This window comes from Mustela erminea, chromosome 1 (genome assembly GCF_009829155.1).
Source record: "Mustela erminea isolate mMusErm1 chromosome 1, mMusErm1.Pri, whole genome shotgun sequence".
NCBI lineage: Eukaryota > Metazoa > Chordata > Mammalia > Carnivora > Mustelidae > Mustela > Mustela erminea.
Window position 1 is genome coordinate 98,404,351 of NC_045614.1, and position 22,630 is coordinate 98,426,980.

Below are 22,630 nucleotides of genomic sequence, written 5' to 3' on the forward strand. Positions count from 1 at the left end.
AGATGGAAAGTTGGTGCCAAGATGGACCTAGACAAATAACTCACAAATCTCATTAGTTTCCCAAATATATTTACTTTCCATAATTTCCTGACTTTGGAAGTCAAAAATCCTTTTCTTTTTATCTGTCACTTCTTTACAAATGTATTATTCTTTGTTAAGATGCTATAAAAGCCCAAGTTCTATCTAGTCATTTGAGGTACTCATCGTGTGAGGTTTCTTCTGCATCATGTGCACTGCACACATTAATAAACATTTGTGTTTTGTTAATTGTTTTTCCCCCTTTTTTTGTCAGTCTAATTTCCAGGGAGTGAACCTAAAGTATGGTAGAGGGAAAATTATTTTCTGCCCCTACAAAATGAAACAAGTACAATTAAGACACCAAAATATCAGCCCTATGATAAAGGGAGGTAGTTGTGAGGTTTCCCAAAGGTAATTGGTATAGCTGTTAGACCTTGGTTGGCACATACCAGAAAATAAAGTTTCTGACCATAAAAAAATGATTCAGTAAAAAAGAAACCCCCGAGTGGTGAGAAGATGGGCAAAATGGGTGAAAGGGAGTGGAAAGTACAGACCTCTAGTTATATCATGAGCAAGTAATGGGGAATGAAAGGTGTAGCACAGGGAATACAGTATTGTAATAGCATTACATAGCGACAGTACAGTAGCTATATTTGTGGTGAGCATAGCATAAGTATAAAATCATCGAATCATTATGCTGTATACCTGAAACTAATGTAACCATACTTTGGGTTAAAAAAAAAAAAGGCAGCTCAAAAGTCATCTTAAGCATTATAAAAAATAAAAAAAGAAACCCCCCAGAAAGTGCATTAGTAAAGGTGTGCCTATACAAGAGTGCTTCTTGCTGGAATTTAAAAAGCTCTGAAGAACCTGGGCCCATAATTATGAGTGGTGGGTAGTTCCTACCCACACCGCCCCCACCCCCCCAAAAAAAAAGGGGAGGGAAAAATTACTCTGAGATAACGACCTGACCACAAAAAGACAGAAATAATCTTTGCAGAAAGCCAAGTTATAAAGGAAACAAGAAAAATTTGCATAAACTAGAAAAGGTGGTAAAGCCTGAGCAAACTTGAAATTAAAAAAACTAATGAATTAATAAAGAGAACCCAAAGCTAAATCTATACTTCAATCTGCCCTAAAACTTCAAACTCAAAATTCTGGAAAAAACAAACTAATTATAATGTGATATTTAAATAATTTTGGCTTCACAGCTAAAATTTAATGGAAGCGGCACCTGGGTGGCTCAGTGGGTTTAAGCCTCTGCCTTTGGCTCAGGGTTGTGGGATTGAGCCCTGCATCTGGGTCTCTGCTCAGCAGGGAGTCTGCTTTCCCCCTCTCTCTCTGTCTACTTGTGATCTGTCTATCAAATAAACAAATAAAATCTTTTAAAAAATTAATGGAAAATAATTTTAATGGAAATATTTATAACGGGACTGATTTTGTTACATAAAGTAATAGAATTTCTATTTTAAAATAGTGGAACATTAATTAGACTCCATAGATATACTTCTAAGTGGACAAAAATCTATAATCCTGGGATACTTTTAAATACAGATTTTAATATTACAAGACAAAGCAGATTGGCAAATTTGACAACTATAGTGAGACTAAACATTAAATGTCTGAATCCACAGTACAGGGGTACCTTTAAATGTAAAGATGACAGCTGAGAATGAAAGCAAGTAGAATCCGTTAAGTAATAAACCCTCTCCCTTCACCACAGAAGGCAGGGCTATACAAAGAACATCTCAGATTTTTTAAAAGAATAATATACATTGTGACTCTCTAAGTATTCATCATTTCCCAAATTTATTTGACCAAGAAATCCTTTTAAAAATGTTTTTAAATAAATACATTGTAGGATACACAGTGAACTTTGAGCAATGCTGTAATGGATTATAACTGCCTCTCACAAGTACAATTTATTTAATGTATCTATTTGTCTAACTAAATTTGTAAACCCTCAAAGGTAAAAAACTTGCCATATGCATTTTCTCCACTGTCATCTTTTCTAAGTTCCAGGTAATATGCTAAAAAAAACCCCAAACCCTTTATATTATTTTAATCTTGGGAGGCACACAGACAATTATCCCCATTAAATAGATGGGAAATTTAAGGCACAGAGAAGTTAGGCATCTTGTCCCCAGTCATTCAGCCGAAAGTTGGTGAGGGAGGATACAAAATTTAGTCTTTTTAACTCTCCCAATACCCAGCATTGCCTCTGGCATATATTAGGCAATTGAAATATATCTTAAAAACGCTTGTTTTAAAAAACAAAACAAAACAACAAAACTCATGCCCCATATTAATAATCTAACTTCTCTAAAGGAAACTTTCATCAATGACTTAAATCTAAATTTTAGTTTACTATATTAAATTTAAAAAAATATATTTTATTTATTTATTTGACAGATCACAAGTAGGCAGAGAGGCAGGCAGAGAGAGAAGGAAACAGGCTCCCCACAGAGCAGAGAGCCTGACTCGGGGCTCGATCCCAGGACCTTGGGATCATGACCTGAGCTGAAGGCAGAGGCATCAACCCACTGAGCCACCCAGGCGCTCCTAAAATATTTTTTTTAAAGCTTTTATTTATTTATTTGACAGACAGAGATCACAAGTAGGCAGACAGGCAGGCAGAGAGAAAGGAGGAAGCAGGCTCCCTGCTGAGCAGAGATCCCGACGTGGGGCTCGATCCCAAGGACTCCGGGATCGTGACCTGAGCCAAAGGCAGAGGCTTTAACCCACTGAGCCACCCAGGAGCCCCTTAAAATATTTTTATAACTGAAAAATGCAGCTGCAGTTATTACAGTTATTAAAAGACTAGTTTTAGTTCTCTTAAAAAACTGACTTCTGAAATATGCAAGTTTCACTTTGTGAACAAAAATTTAGCTTTAAGTTTAAGGCTGCATGAAAAAAATCACCTCTGAGATAGCTCTATTTCATCCTAAATGACGAGGAGCTGTCATTTATTTGTGTGCATGTGTGTGTATATGTGTGTGTTTTATTCTTTTCATTGCTCTAAGAATCTGGATGGGTCAGTCATATAAAAAATTGGGCAATGTCTTCAGTATTTCATTTTTGGTCCACTTCAAATAAATAAATGACAAACTGTGTTCTAACTATTCTAGTTACCATAAAATATAGCTTTACACAAGGAAATGTGTGGCTTTTGTTTTATATTTTCTCAGTACAGAAGTTTCTATGTCTTATTTAAGTAAAGTTATTAGTAAAACTGGAAAAAAAAAAAGAGGGGGGAGCACCTGGGTGGTTCAATTGTTAAACCTCTGGGGAGAGATACCACAGACACAAACTCCACATCAGACAACCCTGCCCTAGGACATGCACCTGAAGAAGTGCCCATAATGTCCAGCTTTGAAAATCAGTGGGGCTTAATTCTGGGACAGTAGGTAGGATATAGGAAATCAAGACTCTGTTCTTATAAGGTCCTAGGCTCAAACTTAATTGCTCTGAGAACCAGCACAAAAGCAGCATTTTAAAAAGTGCCTCAGCCATATGTAAAGGAAATTTACTGACTGATTTTAGGCTGTGTGCTGGAGGGCCACGGATCTATAGGGACTTTCTCTGGGAATGGTAGTACTGGTATGTTCCATTTCTGACATTCACTGCATTCAGTAGAAGCACTGGCCTGGATCAGCACCCATCCAAATTGGCTGGCAGGGGGAGCTGCAGACAGCCCCACCTGCCAATGTGCCCACAAGAGTTGTAGCCCAATCATAAAAGGTGAGAGAATGAAACCCATACAGGGAATACTCCTGCAACACCTGGTTCTGGTGACCTGATGAGGACTGTGCTTCTAGGCCTTCTAGAGTGCCTTCTATATAAGGCTACCCTTTCAAGACCAGGAATTGATCGACCTAATACATAGAAGCAAATACAGTAAGTCAGACAAATGAGGATACAGAGGAATATGGCCCAAATGAAAGAACAAGAAAACTCTTTAGAAGAACCATATGAAATGGAGATGAACAATTTAACATATAAAGAAGTCAATGTAATGGTCATAAAAATGCTCACTAAACTTGGGATAAGAATGGATAAACACAGTAAGAACTTCTACAAAGACAAATAAAATTAAAAAAAAAAAAAAAAACCAGAACCAATTAGAGCTAAAGAATACAATAAATGAAATGAAAAATAAACTAGAAGGAAATCAAAGGCAGATTAGGTAATGCAGAAGAACCAATCAGCAATCTGGAAGACTGTGTAGTGGAAATTACCCAAGCTTAATAGCAAAATGAATAAAGAACTTGAAAAAATTAGAATAATTTAAAGGACTTCTGGGACAACATCAAGTGTACTAACATTTGCAATATTACGGGTCTCAGAAGGAGTAGGGTCAGAGCAAGGGGTAGAAAACTTATCTGAAGAAATAGTAGCTGAGGGATGCCTGGGTGGCTCAGTGGGTTAAAGCCTCTGCCTTCGGCTCAGGTCATGATCCCAGGGTCCTGGGATGGAGCCCCTTGTCAGGCTCTCTGCTCGGCAGGGAACCTGCTTCCCTTCCTCTCTCTCTGCCTACTTGTGATCTCTGTTTGTCAAATAAATAAATAAAATCTCTAAAAAAAAAAAAAAGAAAGAAAGAAAAAAGAAATAATAGCTAAAAATTTCCCTAACCTGAAGAAGGAAACAGACATCCATGCCCAGGAAGCAGAGAAACTCTAAACAAGATTAACCCGAAGAAGTCTGCATCAAGACACATGATAATTAACAAGTCAAAAATTAAAGAATTTTTTTTTTTTTTAAATTTTTTTTGCTATAGAGAGAGTACAAGCAGGGGGAGCAGCAGGCAGAGGGAGAGGGAAAAGCAGGCTCCCTGCTGAGCAAGGAGCCCAATGCATGGCTTTGGGTTCTGGGATCATGACCTGAGCCGAAGGCAGATGCTTAAGAATTAAGCCACCCAGGCACCCCAAGAAAGAATCTTAAAAGCAGCAAGACATAAACTAATTATGTAACAAGGGAACAACTATAAGGCTGATTTTTAGCAGAAACTTTGCAGACCAGAAGGGAGTTGTATGATGTACTGAAAGTTCTGAATGGAAAAACCTACACAACCAAGAGTATCCAGCAAGATTACCATTCAGAATAGGAGACATCAGACAAACAAAAGTTAAAGAGTTTATCACCACTAAAAACAGACTAATAAGAAACATTAAAGGGACTTCTTTAAGCAGTTAAAGGTCATAACTAGAAGAAATTTAGGAAAGAAAAAAATCTCACTGGTAAAAGCAAACATATAATAGTGAAAGAACCATTTATAAAGCTAGTATGGGGGCGCCTGGGGGGCTCAGTGCGTTAAAGCCTCTGCCTTCAGCTCAGGTCATGAACCCAGGGTCCTGGGATCCAGCCCTGCATTGGGAAATCTCTGCTCAGCAGGGAGCCTGCTTCCCTTCCTCTCTCTCTGCCTGCCTCTCTGCCTACTTGTAATCTCTGTCAAATAAATAAATAAAATATTAAAAAAAAAATAAAGCTAGTATGAAAGTTAGAAGACAAAAGCAGGGGTGCCTGGGTGGCTCAGTCATTAAGCATCTGCCTTCAGCGCAGGTCATGATCCCAGGGTCCTGGGATCGAGCCCCACATCAGGCTCCCCGCTGCGTGGGAAGCCTGCTCCTCTCTATCCCACTCCCCCTGCTTGTGTTCTCTCTCTCTCGCTCACTCTCTCTGTCAAATAAATAAATAATCTTAAAAATAAAAAGCAATGAAGTAAACTGTACCTACAATAATTAGTTATGGGGCACACAAAATATGACATCAAAAACAAAAAAAACTCCATGGTGATGGGGAGTGTTTTAGAATGTATTCAAACTCAAGTTGACCATTAACTTAATATAGACCACCATAATTAGAGTGTTATATAGGAACTTCATGGTAACCACAAACCCAAAATCTGTAATAGGTACACAAAAAATAAAAAGACAGACAACCATAACAGTAAGGAAAGTCATCAAATCACAGAAAAAAGAAAAAACAGAACTATAAAAACAACTAGGAAACAGTAACAAAATGGCAATAAGTACCTACCTGTCATAAATACATGAAATGTAAATGGACTAAATGCTCAAAAAAAGACAAGAGAACAGAATGGATAAAAAGCCAACACCCATCTACATGCTGCCCATGAGACTCACTTCAGACCTAAAGACACACACAAGCTGAAAATAAAGAGATGGAAAAAAGATACTCCATGCAAATAAAGTGAAAAGAAAGGTTGAGTAGCAATACATATATCAGACAAAATAAACTTTATGTGAAAGCCCATAATGTGACAAATAAGGGCATTACATAATGATGAAGAAATCAATACAAGAGGATTTAACAGTTGTAAATACATATAAGCACCCAATGTAGAAGCAACTAAATATATAAAGCAAATATATATCCCTAATAAATGTAAAGGGAGTAAATGACAGTAATGCAAGAGCAGGGACATTAATAACCCACTTATGCCAATGAATAGATCATCCAGAGAGAAAATCAGTAAGGAAAAAGTGAACTTAAACAACACATTAGACCAGAGGGATTTAACATATATACAGATCATTCCATCCCCAAACAACAAACTACATATTATTTTCAATTGCACATGGAATATTCTTGAGAATAGCTCACATGTTAGACCACAAAACAAATCTCAATAAATTTAAGACTGAAACCGTATCAAACATCTTTCCAACTACACTGGTAAAAAACTAGAAGTCAATTACAAGAAAAAAAAAACAACAACAGAAAAAACAAAAACATATGGAGGCTAAACAACATGCTATAAAATAACCAGTGAGTCAACAAAGAAATCAAAGAGTAAATTAAAAATTAACACAAATAAAAATGGAAACAGAACATTCCAAAATCTATGGGATGCAGCAAAAGCAGTTCCAAGAAGAAAATTTAGAGCAATATAAGCCTACCTCAAAAAATAAGAAAAATGTACAATCATGTAATCTTATACCTAAAAGAACTAGAAAAAGAAAAACAAAGCCCACAGTTAATCGAAGAAAATATTCTAAAGACAAGAGCTGAAATAAATAAAAGAGTAAAAAAAAAGAAAAGATCAATGAAACTAAAAACTGCTTCTCTGAAAATATAAACAAAATTAATCAACCTTTAGCCAAATTCATCAAGGAAAAAAAGAGAGATGCCCAAATAAATAAAATTAGAGATGAAAGAGAGGTTAAAACTAACACCACAGAAATACATAGGATTATAAGAGACTACTATGAAAAATTATATGCCAACAAACTGGACAACCTAGAAGAAATAAAATATGCAATCTTACAAGAATGAGTCAGGAAAAAACAAAATCTTAACACACCAGTTACTAATAATTATATTGAATGAGTAATCAAAAAGCTCTTGAAAAACAAAAGTCCAGGATCAGTGGGTTCCCACGTGAATTCTACCAAACATTTAAAGAGTTAATACCTACTCTTCTCAAACTACTCTAAAAAATTTAAGAGAAAGGAATACTTCCAAATTCATTCTACAAGGTCAGCATTACTTTGGTATCAAAAACAAAAACACTACAAAAAAAAGAAAATACAGGCCAATAACCCTGATAAACATAGATGCAAAATTCCTCAACAGAATACTAGCAAAATGAATTCAACAATACGTTAAAAGAATCATATCCCACGATCAAGTGGGGTTTATTCCAGGGATGCAAGGATGGTTCAATATTCACAAATAAAAGCAAATGGCAAAACTCAGCAGTCATTTATGGTATAAACTCTCAATAAAGTATGTATAGGTGGAAGATATCTCAAAATAATACAAGGTATATCTGACAAACCCATAGCTAACATCATATTCAATGGTGAAAAACTGAGAGTTTCTCCTCCATGATCAGGAACAAAACATTGATGTCCACTCTTGCCAGTTTATTCAACATGGTTCTGGAAATCCTAGTCACAGCAATTAAATAAGAAAAAGAAATAAGAGGCATCTAAAATGGAAAGGAAGAAGTAAACTATCACTGTTTCCTCATAATATAATACTATATATAGAAAACCCTGAAGTTTTTAAAATTTAAATTCAAATTCAATTAGACAACATATAGTACATCATCAGTTTCAGATGTAATGTTCAATAATTCATCAGTTGCATATAACACCCAGTTAGAAAAACCTAAAGATTCTATCAAAAAGCTATTAGAATAAATGATTTCAGTAAATTTGCAGGATATAAAATTGATAGAAATCTGTTGGTATTTCTATATACTAATAATGAAGTAGCAGAAAGAGAAATTAAGAAAACAATCCCATTTACAATCATACCAAGAGAATAAAATACAGGAATATACTTAACCAAGGAAGTGAAAGACCTGTACTCTGAAAACTTTGAGACACTGATGAAAGAAATCAAAGATGACACAAATAAGTGAAAAGATATACTGTGCTCATGGATTTGAAGATTTAATATTGTTAAAATATCCATACTTCTCAAAGTAACCTACAGATTCAATGTAGTCTCAATCTACATTGGCGTTTTTAATAGAACTAGTACAAATGAATCCTAAAACTTGTATGGAACCACATAAGATTTTGAATAGCCAAACCAATCTTGAGAAAGAACAAAGATGGAGGTATCACATTCCCAGATTTCAAACTATACTACAAAACTATAATAATCCAAACAGTATGGTGCTGGCTCAAATATATTTAGACCAGTGGAACAGAATATAAAGCCCAGAAATATACCTACATATGTTCAATAATCTATGACAAAGGAGGCAAGAATATACAATGATAGTCTCTTTAACAAATGATGTTGGGAAAATTGGACATGCAAATGAATAAACTGGACCACTTTTTATACACAAAAATAAACTCCAAATGGATTAAAGACCTAAATGTAAGACATGAAACCCCAAAACTCCTAAAACAAAACTGGCAGTTTACTAGCAGTAAACTTAGATATCAGTCTTAGCAAGACTTTATGGATCTGTCTCTTCAGACATGACAACAAAAGCAAAAATAAACTACCAGGTGTATGTCAAACTAAAAAGCTTTTATACACAGTAATATAATATCCACAAAACAAAAAGGCAAGCTACAGAATAGCAAAGATATCTGCAAATGCTATCTCCCATAAGAGGTTAATATCCAAAATATATAAAGAACTCTTAGAACTCAACACCAAAGATGATCCACAAACAGTTCAATTAAAAAATGGGTAGAGAACCTGAATACAGCTGGCCAACAGACAGATGAAAAAAATGTTCAACATCACTCATCATCAAGGGAAATGCAAATCAAAACCACAATGAGTTACCACCTCACACCTGTTAGAACAGCTAATATAAAAAGACAAGAAATAAAAAAAAATAAAAACATAAAAACAAAAAAAAAAAAAAAAAAAGACAAGAAATAAAAAACTTTGGCAAGGATGTGAAAAAAAAGGCAACCCAAGTGCAATGCTGGTGAAAATGTAATTTGGTGTAGTCACTATGGAAAACAGAGTGGAAGTTCCTAAAAAAATTAAAAATAGAAATACCTTACAATCCAGCAAATCCATTTATGTATATTTATCCAAAGAAAATGAAAATACTAATTCAAAAAGATATATGCACACCATCTCCACTCCAGCATTATTTATAATAGCCAAGATATGGAAGCAACGTAAGTGTCCATCAATAGATGGATAAAGAAGATGTAGTATATAAATAAAATGCAGTGTTACTCAGCCATAAAAAAAGAATGAAATCTTACCATTTGTGGTAACATGGATGGATCTAGAGGGAATTATGCTAAGTGAAATTAAATCAGAGAAAACCAAATGCCATATGATTCTACATTTATATGGAGAATCTAAAAAACAAAACAAAGGGGGACGTGGGTGGTGCAGTTGGTTAAGCTTCTGACTCTTGGTTTTGGTTCAGGTTGTGATCTCACGGTTATGAGATTGAGCCCTGCGTCAGGCTCCACACTCAACATGGAATCTGCTTGACATCCCTCTTCCTCTGCCCTTCCTGCTCATGGTTGCTAGAGGGGAGAAGAGTAGGGGTGTGAATAAAATAGGTGAAAAGAAGTACAAACTTCCAGTTGTGAAATAAGTTAAGTCACAGGATGTAAAGCAAAGCATAGGGAATATAGTAAAAAATACTGTAATATATTTGTGTGCTGACAGTTGATAACTAGACTTATCCTGATGTGATAGTCATTTCACAATGTATATAAATGTTGAATCACTGTTGTACAACTGACACATAATATTGTATGTGAACTACACTTCAATTAAAAAAAGATTAAGAGAAACATATTAGAAAATTGGGGGGAAAAACATCCTAAGTTTTTACTCTGTAATACTATAATAAGATACAGCTATACTCTGAGATCATGATTCCTTTCACCAAAACTTTTTACCTGAAACTCCTCTGCAAAGTAATCACAGCAGATGGAAGCTTCTTTAATCTCTTTCTAGTTTGGAAACCCTTCCAATAAGCTTGAATCAAGCAAGCTGCTTGATGTAGTTTCTGAAATTAAAGGCCAGAATTAATTTAGAGGCATCTCCATGAAAGTCTTTTTTAGAAGTGAACAACCTAAAATATCAACTTAAAATAATGCACAAGTATTAATCTCTATCTCTAATAAACTGGGCAAGAGGCAACAATTTCATAGTTCTAGGACAGGTAATGTCTAAGAATATTAAACTTGACCTCCCAAAGGAGATACATTAGGCTCTCAGACAGTATCTAAAATGTATTCAAGATAGTTTGATTAGGGGACATGGGTGGCTCAATGGGTTAAAGATAGTTTGATTAGCTCTGAATTCTCCTTAATATCCCTTCCACTCCTTTTATCAGGATTTTATAGCTCTGCTTATTTAATGCTTCATCCTCTTTGTTTGACTTCTCATGCTGGGCCTCACTTATTCAAGCATTCAAGGGGATGAAGAACTCTGAACAGGATGGAAAAAAGGGCTCTACGGTTAAAAACTTGGGTCTATAAAAACCCCTTCCCCGATCAAACTATGACTGGTCTGAATGTTGAGGGGAGATAAATAAAGAAAGAGGAAGAGACAGCAAATAAAAGATTCAAGAGGCTACCAGTCTCCAGTATTTTCAAACTAAAATGTTTACTGAAATGTTAGCATATATGCAAATTATTTTTATAATTTATTACCTGTTCTTCTACTTCCTGATAGATCTTAGGGGTTAAAAGGGCAATGAGCTGTCCAAGTTCTTGACTGAACTCTGTCCCAGGTTCATATTTATTTAGAAGACTTCTGAGTCCTGAAATGGAGTAACAAAGGTATAACAGTTAATAATAAAATATGATTTGTTATCTAATCAGTATTAATTAGAGGTTATAAAGTCTGATTTAGAAACAAATGAATATTACAGCAAAATTAATCACATGATTTTCCTTTTTCCTTTTCTCAAAGACTTCTAGATTGAGGTCTTTAGGATATTTCTCCGTCCTAAGAGTTTTTATGTGCCCACATGTAGGATCTGAGGCAAAAACCTATTCAGCATTTTTAAATAAAAAAAGGTAAGTGGAACCATTTGTGTTTTTTTTAAAGATTGTGTTATTTATTCATTTGACAGAGAGATAGAGACAGTGAGAGAAGGAACAGAAGCAGGGGGAGCAGGAGAGGTAGAAACAGGTTTCCCGCTGAGTAGAGAGCCTGAGGCAGGGCTTGACCCCAGGACCCTGGGATCATGACCTGAGCCAAAGGCAGAGGCTCAATGACTGAGCCACCCCGGCACCCCTGGAATCACTGTTTTAAGTCAAAGAGTGGAGATAATTTTTTTCCTGTTTGAAAATAAATATCTTAAACTGAAACATTTTTTAAAAGATAATAACATACTGAGCAAATGCCTACACTGTGGAAGCATTTAAACAGGTTATTATTAGTCATTCTTAAAATTATTGCTAAATAAAAATACAGTATTATATGTAATTTGGGGCAAATCAATAGGTTACTAAGCAATTATTATAGGACAAGTGCCACAAATACCGCATTTTCATCACAAAATAAAACACAGTAGTAGTATAAGATATAAAGTACTATTTATAAGCACATTGGAATAATGTATTATAATGTATATATTCAATATAAATAAAGTAAAATGCCCCTGGAGTGTGTAATTGGGGAAGCCACTATATGGATCTGTCCATGTCTTTATACTCTCTTTAAAACTCAAGTTCTCATATTCTGTAAAATACCTTGAAGAAATTGAGTAAGTTCTATTGAGAAAAGAAAGGGAGAAGAACTGTTCAGGTGAAATTCCTTTATAATGAAGTCTGTTGGACATTCATATTTCTATAGAAGAAATCTAACTATGGAATTTAAAAATATGTATCTGACACAATATCAAATAATTCTATTAGTCCCACCTTCTTTCCCTCTCTATTCCTATAACATAACATAATTATAATGTTCAAAGTAATGACTGATACAAGGTAAGTTACTAAATAGTGCCTTCCAGGGGCGCCTGGGTGGCTCAGTGGATTAAAACCTCTGCCTTTGGCTCAGGTCATGATCCCAGGGTCCTGGGATCGAGCCCTGCATTGGGCTCTCTGCTCAGTGGGGAGCCTGCTTCCTCCTCTCTCTCTGCCTGGCCTCTTTGCCTACTTGTGATCTCTGTCAAATAAATAAATAAAATCTTTAAAAAAAATTTTTTTAATTTAAAATTTAAACAAATAAACAAATAAACAAATAAATAAATAGTGCCTTCCAAATCTTTAAGCATGTTTTGAAGGCCCATGTAGTAGTTTGGGTCCTAAATGTAATGTTCTAATCTTTAAAAATTTCCACATAATGTGGTCTGGTGTTAGTAAGTATACACATTTGATTCTGGAGATGAAGAATCCCCATCACTATTTGACCACTAAATCATATTCCTTAAATTAATATTACACTGCCTGTTAACAACTGGAATTAAAATAAAAACCTTAAAAAAAATTGGAATTTTGTTTTCCATAGAACAGAAATAATGGTTCCAGAAACCATTATTTCTTTTTGAGAATCTACAGGAAAGAAAGAATATATGTACTACCTTTGTAGCAGGCACTTAATCTCAGTAAAATCAAAATTTCCTGATGGGATTCAGTCATCAGCAATAAGAGCTTTGTAGCAGTACTTCTTATGACTGGGCTAGGAGTTGACAAAAGCTTAAAAACGACTTCATCTAAAATTGAATGCAGAGTTTTTCCTTCTATTCGGAGTAGGTCACCACTAACAGACAAAATAAAAAGAAGGAATATACCATTAATGATGGATGCAGAGGTAACATAAAAAATTAAACATAAAAATTCTAGCAACTTGATGCTTAACTGTGCCAGCGTGCAAGAAGATAACGCATTTTTTAAAGATATAGCTTAGTTCCAAGGACACATCACATTAAACCAATTACTATTTATTGAATTTCTACTGTGTCTAAGGCACTATGCTAGGTAAAACGGAATACAAAGCAGCTAAATGCCCTATCCTATGAAAAACCTGCAGTCAAATTGCAGAGGAAAGATAAATGTACAAAATATTAAATAATGATTCAAAAACTTCAACAATAAGAGGAAAATCACAAAACAGTACATGGTCCATTGCTTAATGATGTATGAAGACAAAAATTCCACAGATATTCAATTATCATGGACTTAATATAGAAGGAATTTACCTTTCCTTAGGTATTTTCTTCATTATACTAACAACTAACATCTTGTGTTACCAATGATATGAAAACTTATCTGGAACTTAGAAACAGTCAAAAGAAATCACTGCATGTCTTTTACTCACCACCCCCGACCCCCAGTCCCCCAGTAAGGAATATGTAAGCAGAGGTTGGCTTATAGAAAACAAGTAATAATGATTCTTTTCTGAGAGCAATGCAAATAGAGTCTCACTCAATAATACAAATCGATTTTAGCCAGTAGAAAAAGTAACTGTAAAGGTTACTATTTATTGTTTTTTTAGCTATTAGCAAATTCATTTCTACATTCCTTTGACAAACCACTCTATAAATCTCCCCTCCTCAAATTCTCCTTTGAACCTATATAAACATCTTACTGGTTCCTTCATTAATGGCTGAGCTGAATAAAAATTTTTTGCAATTGATCTACTTTCTGACACTATAAATTAGTTCACATTTTCTAGAACTTTATACAAATGGAATAATACAGTATGTATTTTTTTGCCTGACTTCTTTCACTCAGCACAATTATTTTGATATTCACCTGTACTGTCACATGTTATGAACATGAATGAGTGAATAGTTCATTCCTTTTTTTTCCTGCTGAGTAGTAGCCTATTGTATGGATATACCATATAGTTCGTTCACCCCTAATGGACAATGGAATTGTTTCTAGTCATTGGCTATTATAGATAAAACTGCTATTAACATTTGTATACAAGTCTTTGTATGGACATATGGTTTCATTTTTCTCCAGCAAATACCTAGAAGTGGAATAGATAGATAATATGGTAGATACACGCTTATAAGAAAATGTCATACTACTTTCCAAAATGATTGTACAATTTTATCACTCCCACTAGCAGCGCTTGATTCCTCCATATTCTTGTCAACACTTGGGTCAATGTATTAAATTTTAGCTGTTTAACAAGCGTAGAGTGGTGGGCGCCTGGATGGCTCAGTTGGCTGAGTGATTGCCTTTGGCTCAGGTCCTGATCCTGGAGTCCCGGGATGGAGTCCCACATTGGGCTCCCTGCTTGGCAGGGAGTCCGCTTCTCCCACTGACCTCCCTCCTCTCATGCTCTCTCATTCTCTCTCTCTCTCAAATAAATAAATAAAATCTTAAAAAAAAACAACAACAAAAAAAACCCCAACAACAACAAAATCCCAAGCGTATAGTAGTATCACCCTAATGACTAGTGTTGCTGAACATCTTTGTGTGTGTGTGTGTGTTTTAAGATTTTATGTATTTATTTGTCAGAGAAAGAGAGCATGAGCAGAGGGAGCGGCAGACAGAGCAGAGGGAGAAGCAGGCTTCCTGCCAAGCAAGGAGCCTGATGTGGGACTCGATCTCGGGACCCTGGAATCATGACCAGAGCTGAAGATAAGACACTTAACTGACAAATCCACCGAGGCATCCCTTTCTGTGTGCTTATTTGCCACTCATGAAGTTCAAATCTTTTGCTTTTTTTTCACGAGGCCTTTTTAAAAATTTTGAGTTTTTTTATATTCCAGATAAAAACACTTGAGCTATATGCTTTCCAAATATTTTCTGCCATTGTGTTTTGTCTTTTTCACTTCTTAAAGTGTCTTTTGAAGAGCAGGCTTAAAATTTTGATGAAGTCTAACTAATCAATTTCTTCTTTCATGGATTTTACTTTTGGTGTCATATCTAAGAATTTAACGAAGTTTATGCAATCCAAAATCATAATGGCTTTCTACTATTTTTCTTCAATAAGTTTTATAATTTATATTTTACATTTAAGTCTATTATCCATTTTGAATTAATTTTTTATTGTTAATAAGTATAGATCAACATTCTTTTCTTTAAATATATTTTTAAAAGATTTTATTTATTCATTTGACAGAGATCACAAGTAGGCAGAGAGGCAGGCAGAGAGAGAGGGGGAAGCAGGCTCCCTGCTGAACAGAGAGCCCAATGTGGGGCTTGATCCCAGAACCCTGAGATCATGACCTGAGCCGAAGGCAGAGGCTTAACCCACTGAGCCACCCAGGGGCCCCTCTTTTCTTTAAATATTGATAGACAACTGTTAAATCATTCTTAAAAAGACTATCCTTTTCCCACTGAATGACATTTACACATCTTAAAAATCAGTTCTTCATATATGTGCAAGTCTATTTCTGGTTTCTATTCTGCTCTATAGATATATTTGCATATTTTTGCATCAACACCTCATTGTCTTAATTAAAGATTTTATTTATTTATTGGTCAGAGAGAGAGCACACAAGCAAGGGAAAAGACAGGCAGAGGAAGAAACAGACTCCCTGCTGAGCAAGGAGACCAATGCAGAACTCGATCCCAGGACCCTGGGATCATGACCTGAGCCAAAGACAGATGCTTAACGGACTGAGCCACCCAGGCATCCCTCATTGTCCTAATTATATTGGCTTTATAAAGTCTTAAAATTGGGTAGTGTTAGCTCTCCAACTTTTTTCATGTTCAAAGTTAGACTATTTTATATTCTAGGCCCTTTGATTTTCATATGAAATCAGTATGTCAAGTTCTACAGAAATGAGATTTTGAGTGGGACTGTATTTAAAATATATATCAATTTAGAGAGAACGGAGATCTTAATAATGTACCACTCATCTAGCAACATGGTATATCTTTCCATTTACTTACATATTCTTTAATTCCTCTCAGCAGCATCTTATAGTTTTAAGCGAACAGGTCTTTGCCATCTTTTGTCAGATTTAACCCTACATATTTCATATTTTTATGCTATTTTAAGTTGAATTATCTTAAAATTTCAATTTCTGACATAAAAATTCAATTTATATTTTTATATGGATTTTATATCCTACTACCCTTGCTATACTCACTTATTAGTTTTAGTAGTTTCCTTGCACATTTTGTTGGTTTTTCTACAGAGATGACAATGTCGTCTCCAAATACAGAGAGCTTTGTTTCTTCCTGTCTTTACAAACAACTTTTCTTTTTCTTCTTGACTGTACAGGCTAGAAACTCCAATGTGATGTTGAATAGAAGTGATTGGAGTACAGATCCTTGTCTTGTCCATAGTCATATAAGGAAAGCATTTAGCACTTTACCATTAAGTAGGTTTTTCCTAGATGCCTTTCAACAGGCTAATAAAGTTCTATCTTCTACTAGCACTATGCTGAAAGTTTTTCTTTTTGAAAAATCAGGAATGGATAATGGATTTTTCAAATGCTTTTCTGTATCTATTAATATAATATGTTTTCCCCTTTTTGTTTTATTAATATGAATTACATTTCTTGACTTCAGAATGTTATACCAGCCCTGAATTCCTGGGACAAAGGCAACTTATTCAAAATACATTAACTTTTTTAAAAAAAGATTTTATTTACTTATTTGAGGGGGGAAGCATGACCAGGGGGAGGGGCAGAGGGAGAACAGACTCCTGGCTGAGCAGAGAGTCTGTTTTGAGTCTCAGTTCCAGGCCCCTGGAATCATTACCTGAGTCAAAGTCAGACGCTTAACTAACTGAGCCACCCAGGCACTAAAATGTATTAACTTTTTAATATACTGCTAGGTTTTAATATATTATGTCTTTGGTTTGTTATCAAGTAATGCTGACCTCATTATGAGTTGGGAAGTATTTCCTTCTCTTCAATTTTTCTGGAAGAATTTGCTTAGTAGAATTTACCAGTGAAAAAGCTGTCTAATTATGAAGTTTTCTTTGTGGGAAGTGGTTTAGCTACAAATTCATTTTCTCCATAGTTATAGGCTATTCAGATTACCTACTGCTGCTGCTGCTTTTTTTTTTTCTTCTGTTGCTTCTTAAATTTGGTAGTCTGAGTCTTTCAAAGAACTTGTCCATCTTACCTTAACAAGCGTAAAGTTGTTCACATTATTTCCTTCTAATATTTTTTAATATCTATTGACTTTATTGTGTTGTCTCCTAATTCCTGACATTGATAGGTTGTATTCTCTTCTTTTTACCCCTGATCAATTTTCTGTTACAGATTTTTTAATTTCACTGACTTTCGCAAAGAACCAGCTTAAGGGTTCATTGATTTTCTCTACTGTTTTCACTATTTTACTGATTTCTGTTTTGATCTTTATAAATTTCTTTCTTCTATTTTAATATTTTATTTTATAAGTAATCTCTAACTCCAATATGGGGCTCGAACTCACAACCCTAAGGTCAAGAGCCGCACATACTCCACCAACTGAGCCAGCCAGGTGAGTTTTAAGAGGGAATTTAATTCCCTCTTCTTAGTTTCCTAAAGTGGAAGCTGAGGGTAATGATGTGATACTTTTTTTTTTTTTCAAATACAGGTATCCTGTGCTTTTCAAAAGTTTGCATTATACCACTTGACTTCTATGAAATACCTACATTAGTACTTGTTTTTTGCTAATTAAAAGAAATCTGAAAACCACTATCTGTTTTATTTCTTCGGAAAATAAAAAAACATGAAATACTAAAAAAACAAAAACAAACAAACAAAAACAATCTATTATTTTGTAATTTGCCTGTTGTTTGTTTTCTTAGGTAGTAGGGTAAATCCATTTTTATTATTCCATCTCAGTCATAAGTGAAAGTGAAATCTTGATGATTTTAATTCATTAGTTTTTAAGATCCATTTCCTTTAAAATCTATTTGGTACCAGTGCAAAAGGCCAAGATTTTATCGCTTCACTTAGATTACTGTAGCTGCTTCCTCTAATTGCCTTGTCTAAGGTTTTGTCCCCCTTAAATTCTTCCTCCACACAGTAACCTGAGTAATGTAAGTAATAAAATATACTTATTTTTATCTACTTTAAAAGTCTTTTAATGATCCCATTACTTACAGGATAAGATTTAATTTCCTTAAGACAGCATATAAACTCTTCATGACTTAAGTCTGCAGAACTTTGCAGCCACCTCCACATGCCAAACTTTAAATACCAGCAATGATGAACTGTACTCACTTTTTATCCTCAGCATGTTGTTTCTTATCTCTGTGCATTTGCTTATATTGTTACCTCTGCCTAGAAATACTGCTTTCTCTTCTTCCCCTCTGGCTAATTTTTCAACCTTGAAGTTTCACCTTAGGTGTTACCTTCTTCTGGGAGCATCACCCTTCAGCTTGGGATAGAAGCTTCTCTAACACTTGTGCATACTTTTATACTTTCAACTTAGTATGTTATAATATAATTATGTTCATGGGCTGGTCTCTTCCACTACACTGTAAGCTACTTGAAGGCAAGTTTTATATCTTAATCAACTTTGGGAACCCAATGAGAGACATACCATTTGGCACATAACAGATGCATAATAAATCCATATGGAACTGGAAGAGTCAATTATTACAACTGTGCATACTCTTTTTTCCATTTTAAGCTGGAAAACATTGCCCATTAGTTCTTTTATGCCATTCTGAAGCACCTGGTATAACAGTAAGTTTGCAATTTGCTAAATAAATATATGATTAAGCATTTTTTATTGTGATCCTAATATTTTTCTTCAGATATCACCATATTTCTTCTCTAAGTCTGAGATTGGTCTAAAATCTTCTTAAGCTCTGAGATACCAATTCAACAATAAACTTCCAGGCTTTGGTGGTATTTTATATTCTTTTCTAAAAGACAGTGGTAATAACAGGGCTCTTGAAGTAACTTGTACAAATCATATGTAATTGATGATTTCAGCAAAACTGGAATAAAACTGGTAAAGCTTCTGAACCAAAAGTTAAAAATTATAAATACTTTGATAAATACTTTGTAAAACCAAATCACCTGTTCATCTGTAGTATGCTCTGGAGCAGAGTCATGACTGTAGATCCTATTTGAACATTGTCAGTTTGAAGTAAGTGCAAGAAATGATCACTTTGTAGTACTAAAAAAGAAAAAAAATTAAAATTAAAAGATTCTATGATACAATTGGGGTTCATTTGTCTTTTTAAAACCAGATCAAAGCATGATCATTTCTGCTAACATTCCTGCTTTTGTATACTTTACAATAAAGAAGATTTTAAGATGGGCAGTTTAAGTAACCATAAATAAGTCATTCCATTTTATGAAAGGTATAAATAGAAAGCATCCAAAAATACTAAGCTAAGACTCTACTGTAATCTCCCATTAAATAAGAAACAAAATAAAACATATCCTAAATTTGAATCTCTTTCTAGCATTAAATTTCAGTGAATAAAATGAAATTTCCTGTGAAGAAGAGAAAATATGAAGGAATGGAAATGGTACATATGACTGTAAACAGTGGCTTACATCCATAAAATATTGAATTATTTTATACAATGTACCATGATTGCTAATATTTTGTCTTAAATAATAATGAAATTATTACTTACAAAACAACACTTGTTTTTACTGATTTATAATTTTTAGGTTCTGAACAGCCAGTTATGAAGACCTGACACTGGATGCTTATTCAAGTTGTTTAACCTCTCAGAACATGTATTTCTTCATCTGTAAAGCTAGAATAGCTCTCTCACAGACTATTGCAGAATGCCCTAGAACAGGGTAGGTTCCCAGTAAATGTCAGTTTCTATTCCCTTCTCCATTAATTGATCAGAATTTTAATTAAAGTAGGATCAGGTGGGACGCCTGGGTGGCTCAGTTGGTTAAACAGCTGCCTTTGGCTCAGGTCGTGATTCCAGCGTCCTGGGATCGAGCCCCAGTCCCAGTGTCCTGGGATCGAGTCCCACATCGGACTCCTTGCTCCGCAGGGAGCCTGGTTCTCCCTCTGACTCTTCCTGCCACTCTGTCTGCCTGTGCTCGCTCTCGCTCTCTCTCTCTGACAAATAAATAAATAAAATCTTTAAAAAAAAAATAATAAAGTAGGATCAGGTATGCAGACAAGGCATACCTGTAAATACCATTCAAGCTTCCATGAAACTTTACTATTTTCCTTTTTCTCTCCTGAGAGAACATATTTGATTTCTTTCACATATTAATTACTTTCCTATTTACAGAGTCCAAAATTTAATATTTTACTAAAGATCATTTTTGTAACATTTAACAACTTCAAAAAAATCAATTCCACTACTACTAAATATTTCTATAGGGAGTTGGGGGAAATTGGAAGGGGAGGTGAACCATGAGAGACTATGGACTCTGAAAAACAATCTGAGGGTTTTGAAGGGATGGGGGGTGGGAGGTTGGGGTACCAGGTGGTGGGTATTATAGAGGGCACGGATTGCATGGAGCACGGGGTGTGGTGCAAAAATAATGAATACTGTTATGCTGGAAATAAATAAAAAAAACAAAACAACAAAAAAAAACCAGTCTTTTTTATTTTTATTTATTTTTATTTTTTTAAATTTTTTTTTTTTTAAAGATTTTATTTATTCATTTGACAGAGAGAAATCACAAGTAGATGGAGAGGCAGGCAGAGAGAGAGGGAAGCAGGCTCCCTGCTGAGCAGAGAGCCCGATGCGTGACTCGATCCCAGGACCCTGAGATCATGACCCGAGCCGAAGGCAGCCGCCCAACCCACTGAGCCACCCAAGCGCCCCAAAACAGTCTTTTTTATAACTGGGAAAAGTATATTATTTCATTTTTGTCTACTTAAAGATGTTTTATTCATAACTTTTTTTAACTCTGAATTCACTGAACTCATGTCGTATGTAGTATATATATATCTTTTTTCTATATTAAAAAAGTTATGCTACAATAATTTAATAAACAGTCATTCCATTTTATTTTTACAATGTTTGCTTTACATTATTATAAATAATATATACAAATATAATTTATATAATAATATAAATAAAAACTCAATAAAACTTATACTTGGAGCCCTTATTTTGTTTCTCAAGTGTAGTTGTTTCATTGAGTTTCAAATAGCTATTTGGTCTCCCCCCAAAAACTGATACTTTTGCCCATTTAAACTTTTTATAATGAAAGCTTCAAGCCTACACAAGAGAGAATAATATCATGACTCTGCATGTACCGGTCATTCAACCTTATCAGTGATCAACTTATGGCCAATCTTATGTCACCTCACCCATTCATTTCTAGCCTCCCATTTTATTTTGAAGCAAATCCAAGATACTAACTTATTTCATTCACAAGTATTTCAATATATATTCCCAAAAGATATGAATTATTTTAAAATATAACCATTATCTAACCTATATAATCATGATTCCTTAATTTTATCAAATATTCAGTCAGAGCTCCAATTTCCAAATATTATACAGATTTTTAAATTTGTCTGAATCAAGATCCAAATAAGATCCACCCATTGCACATATTATACATTTTAATTGGTTATCTTTCAAATTTAATCTATGGATTCCCCCTCTACCATTTTTTCCCCTTAGGTTTTATTTAGTGACAAAACTATGTCAATTGTCCTTTAAGCTTCCCACAAGCTAGTTTTGTTAATTACATCCTTGGGGTGTAATTTAATGTTTCCCTGACCTTCTATAAATTGATAATTGGAACTGGGGGATCAAAATTATGCAGGTTTGAATTTTTGACATCTACATTTCATATGTGAGGTTATGATGAGCCATTAGGAGGTACTTCTGAAATTTTGACAGTGATGGATGATTAACTCCTAAATTTGTTCATTCATTAATAGTTGTACACTGGTCATATTCTACCTTTCCTTTCTCACCCTTTAGCTGGAATACTTCTATAAAGAGAAATTTCTCCTCGTTGATACATAAGAAAGGGCCAGATAAATGGATTCTTCATTTACCAGTTTTCAAAATGAATTGGTTCTCTAATGATAATTTTTTTAATAGACTCACTATATTTGATGTGTTTCAATCCTCAGCAGTTATTATCCTATTACTGTTTCAAATTTCCCATTTTTGGCTAATAGAAACCTCCTTATTTTGGCTCCTCAGTTTTTCACAGAATCCTAATAAACTCTGATTGCATCCTTTTTATCTGGTATTAAAAATACTTCAGGGTTACCTTGCGTATTTTTTACCCCAGACATAAGAGTCAGCCTTTTCTCCAAAAAGCTGATTCTTTTTAGAGAGAAAGGTTATTGGAGACCCCAATTTTGTA

At 34.6% G+C, this 22,630-nt stretch overlaps 1 protein-coding gene across 4 annotated transcripts in view; it reads right to left on the reverse strand.

Annotated features, from left to right (window-relative positions):
* The window catches only part of IQCB1 (IQ motif containing B1), a 56,948-nt gene that overhangs the window by 22,489 nt on the left and 11,829 nt on the right, over window positions 1-22,630 (reverse strand). For all 4 annotated transcript variants that reach the window (XM_032334841.1, XM_032334842.1, XM_032334852.1 and 1 more), the window contains 4 exons: window positions 19,385-19,484; window positions 13,031-13,209; window positions 11,151-11,260; window positions 10,392-10,501 (listed from right to left, as the gene is read on the reverse strand). In XM_032334841.1, the coding sequence (XP_032190732.1) occupies window positions 10,392-10,501; window positions 11,151-11,260; window positions 13,031-13,209; window positions 19,385-19,484 (499 nt within the window). The remainder of the gene's footprint in view (window positions 1-10,391; window positions 10,502-11,150; window positions 11,261-13,030; window positions 13,210-19,384; window positions 19,485-22,630) is intronic.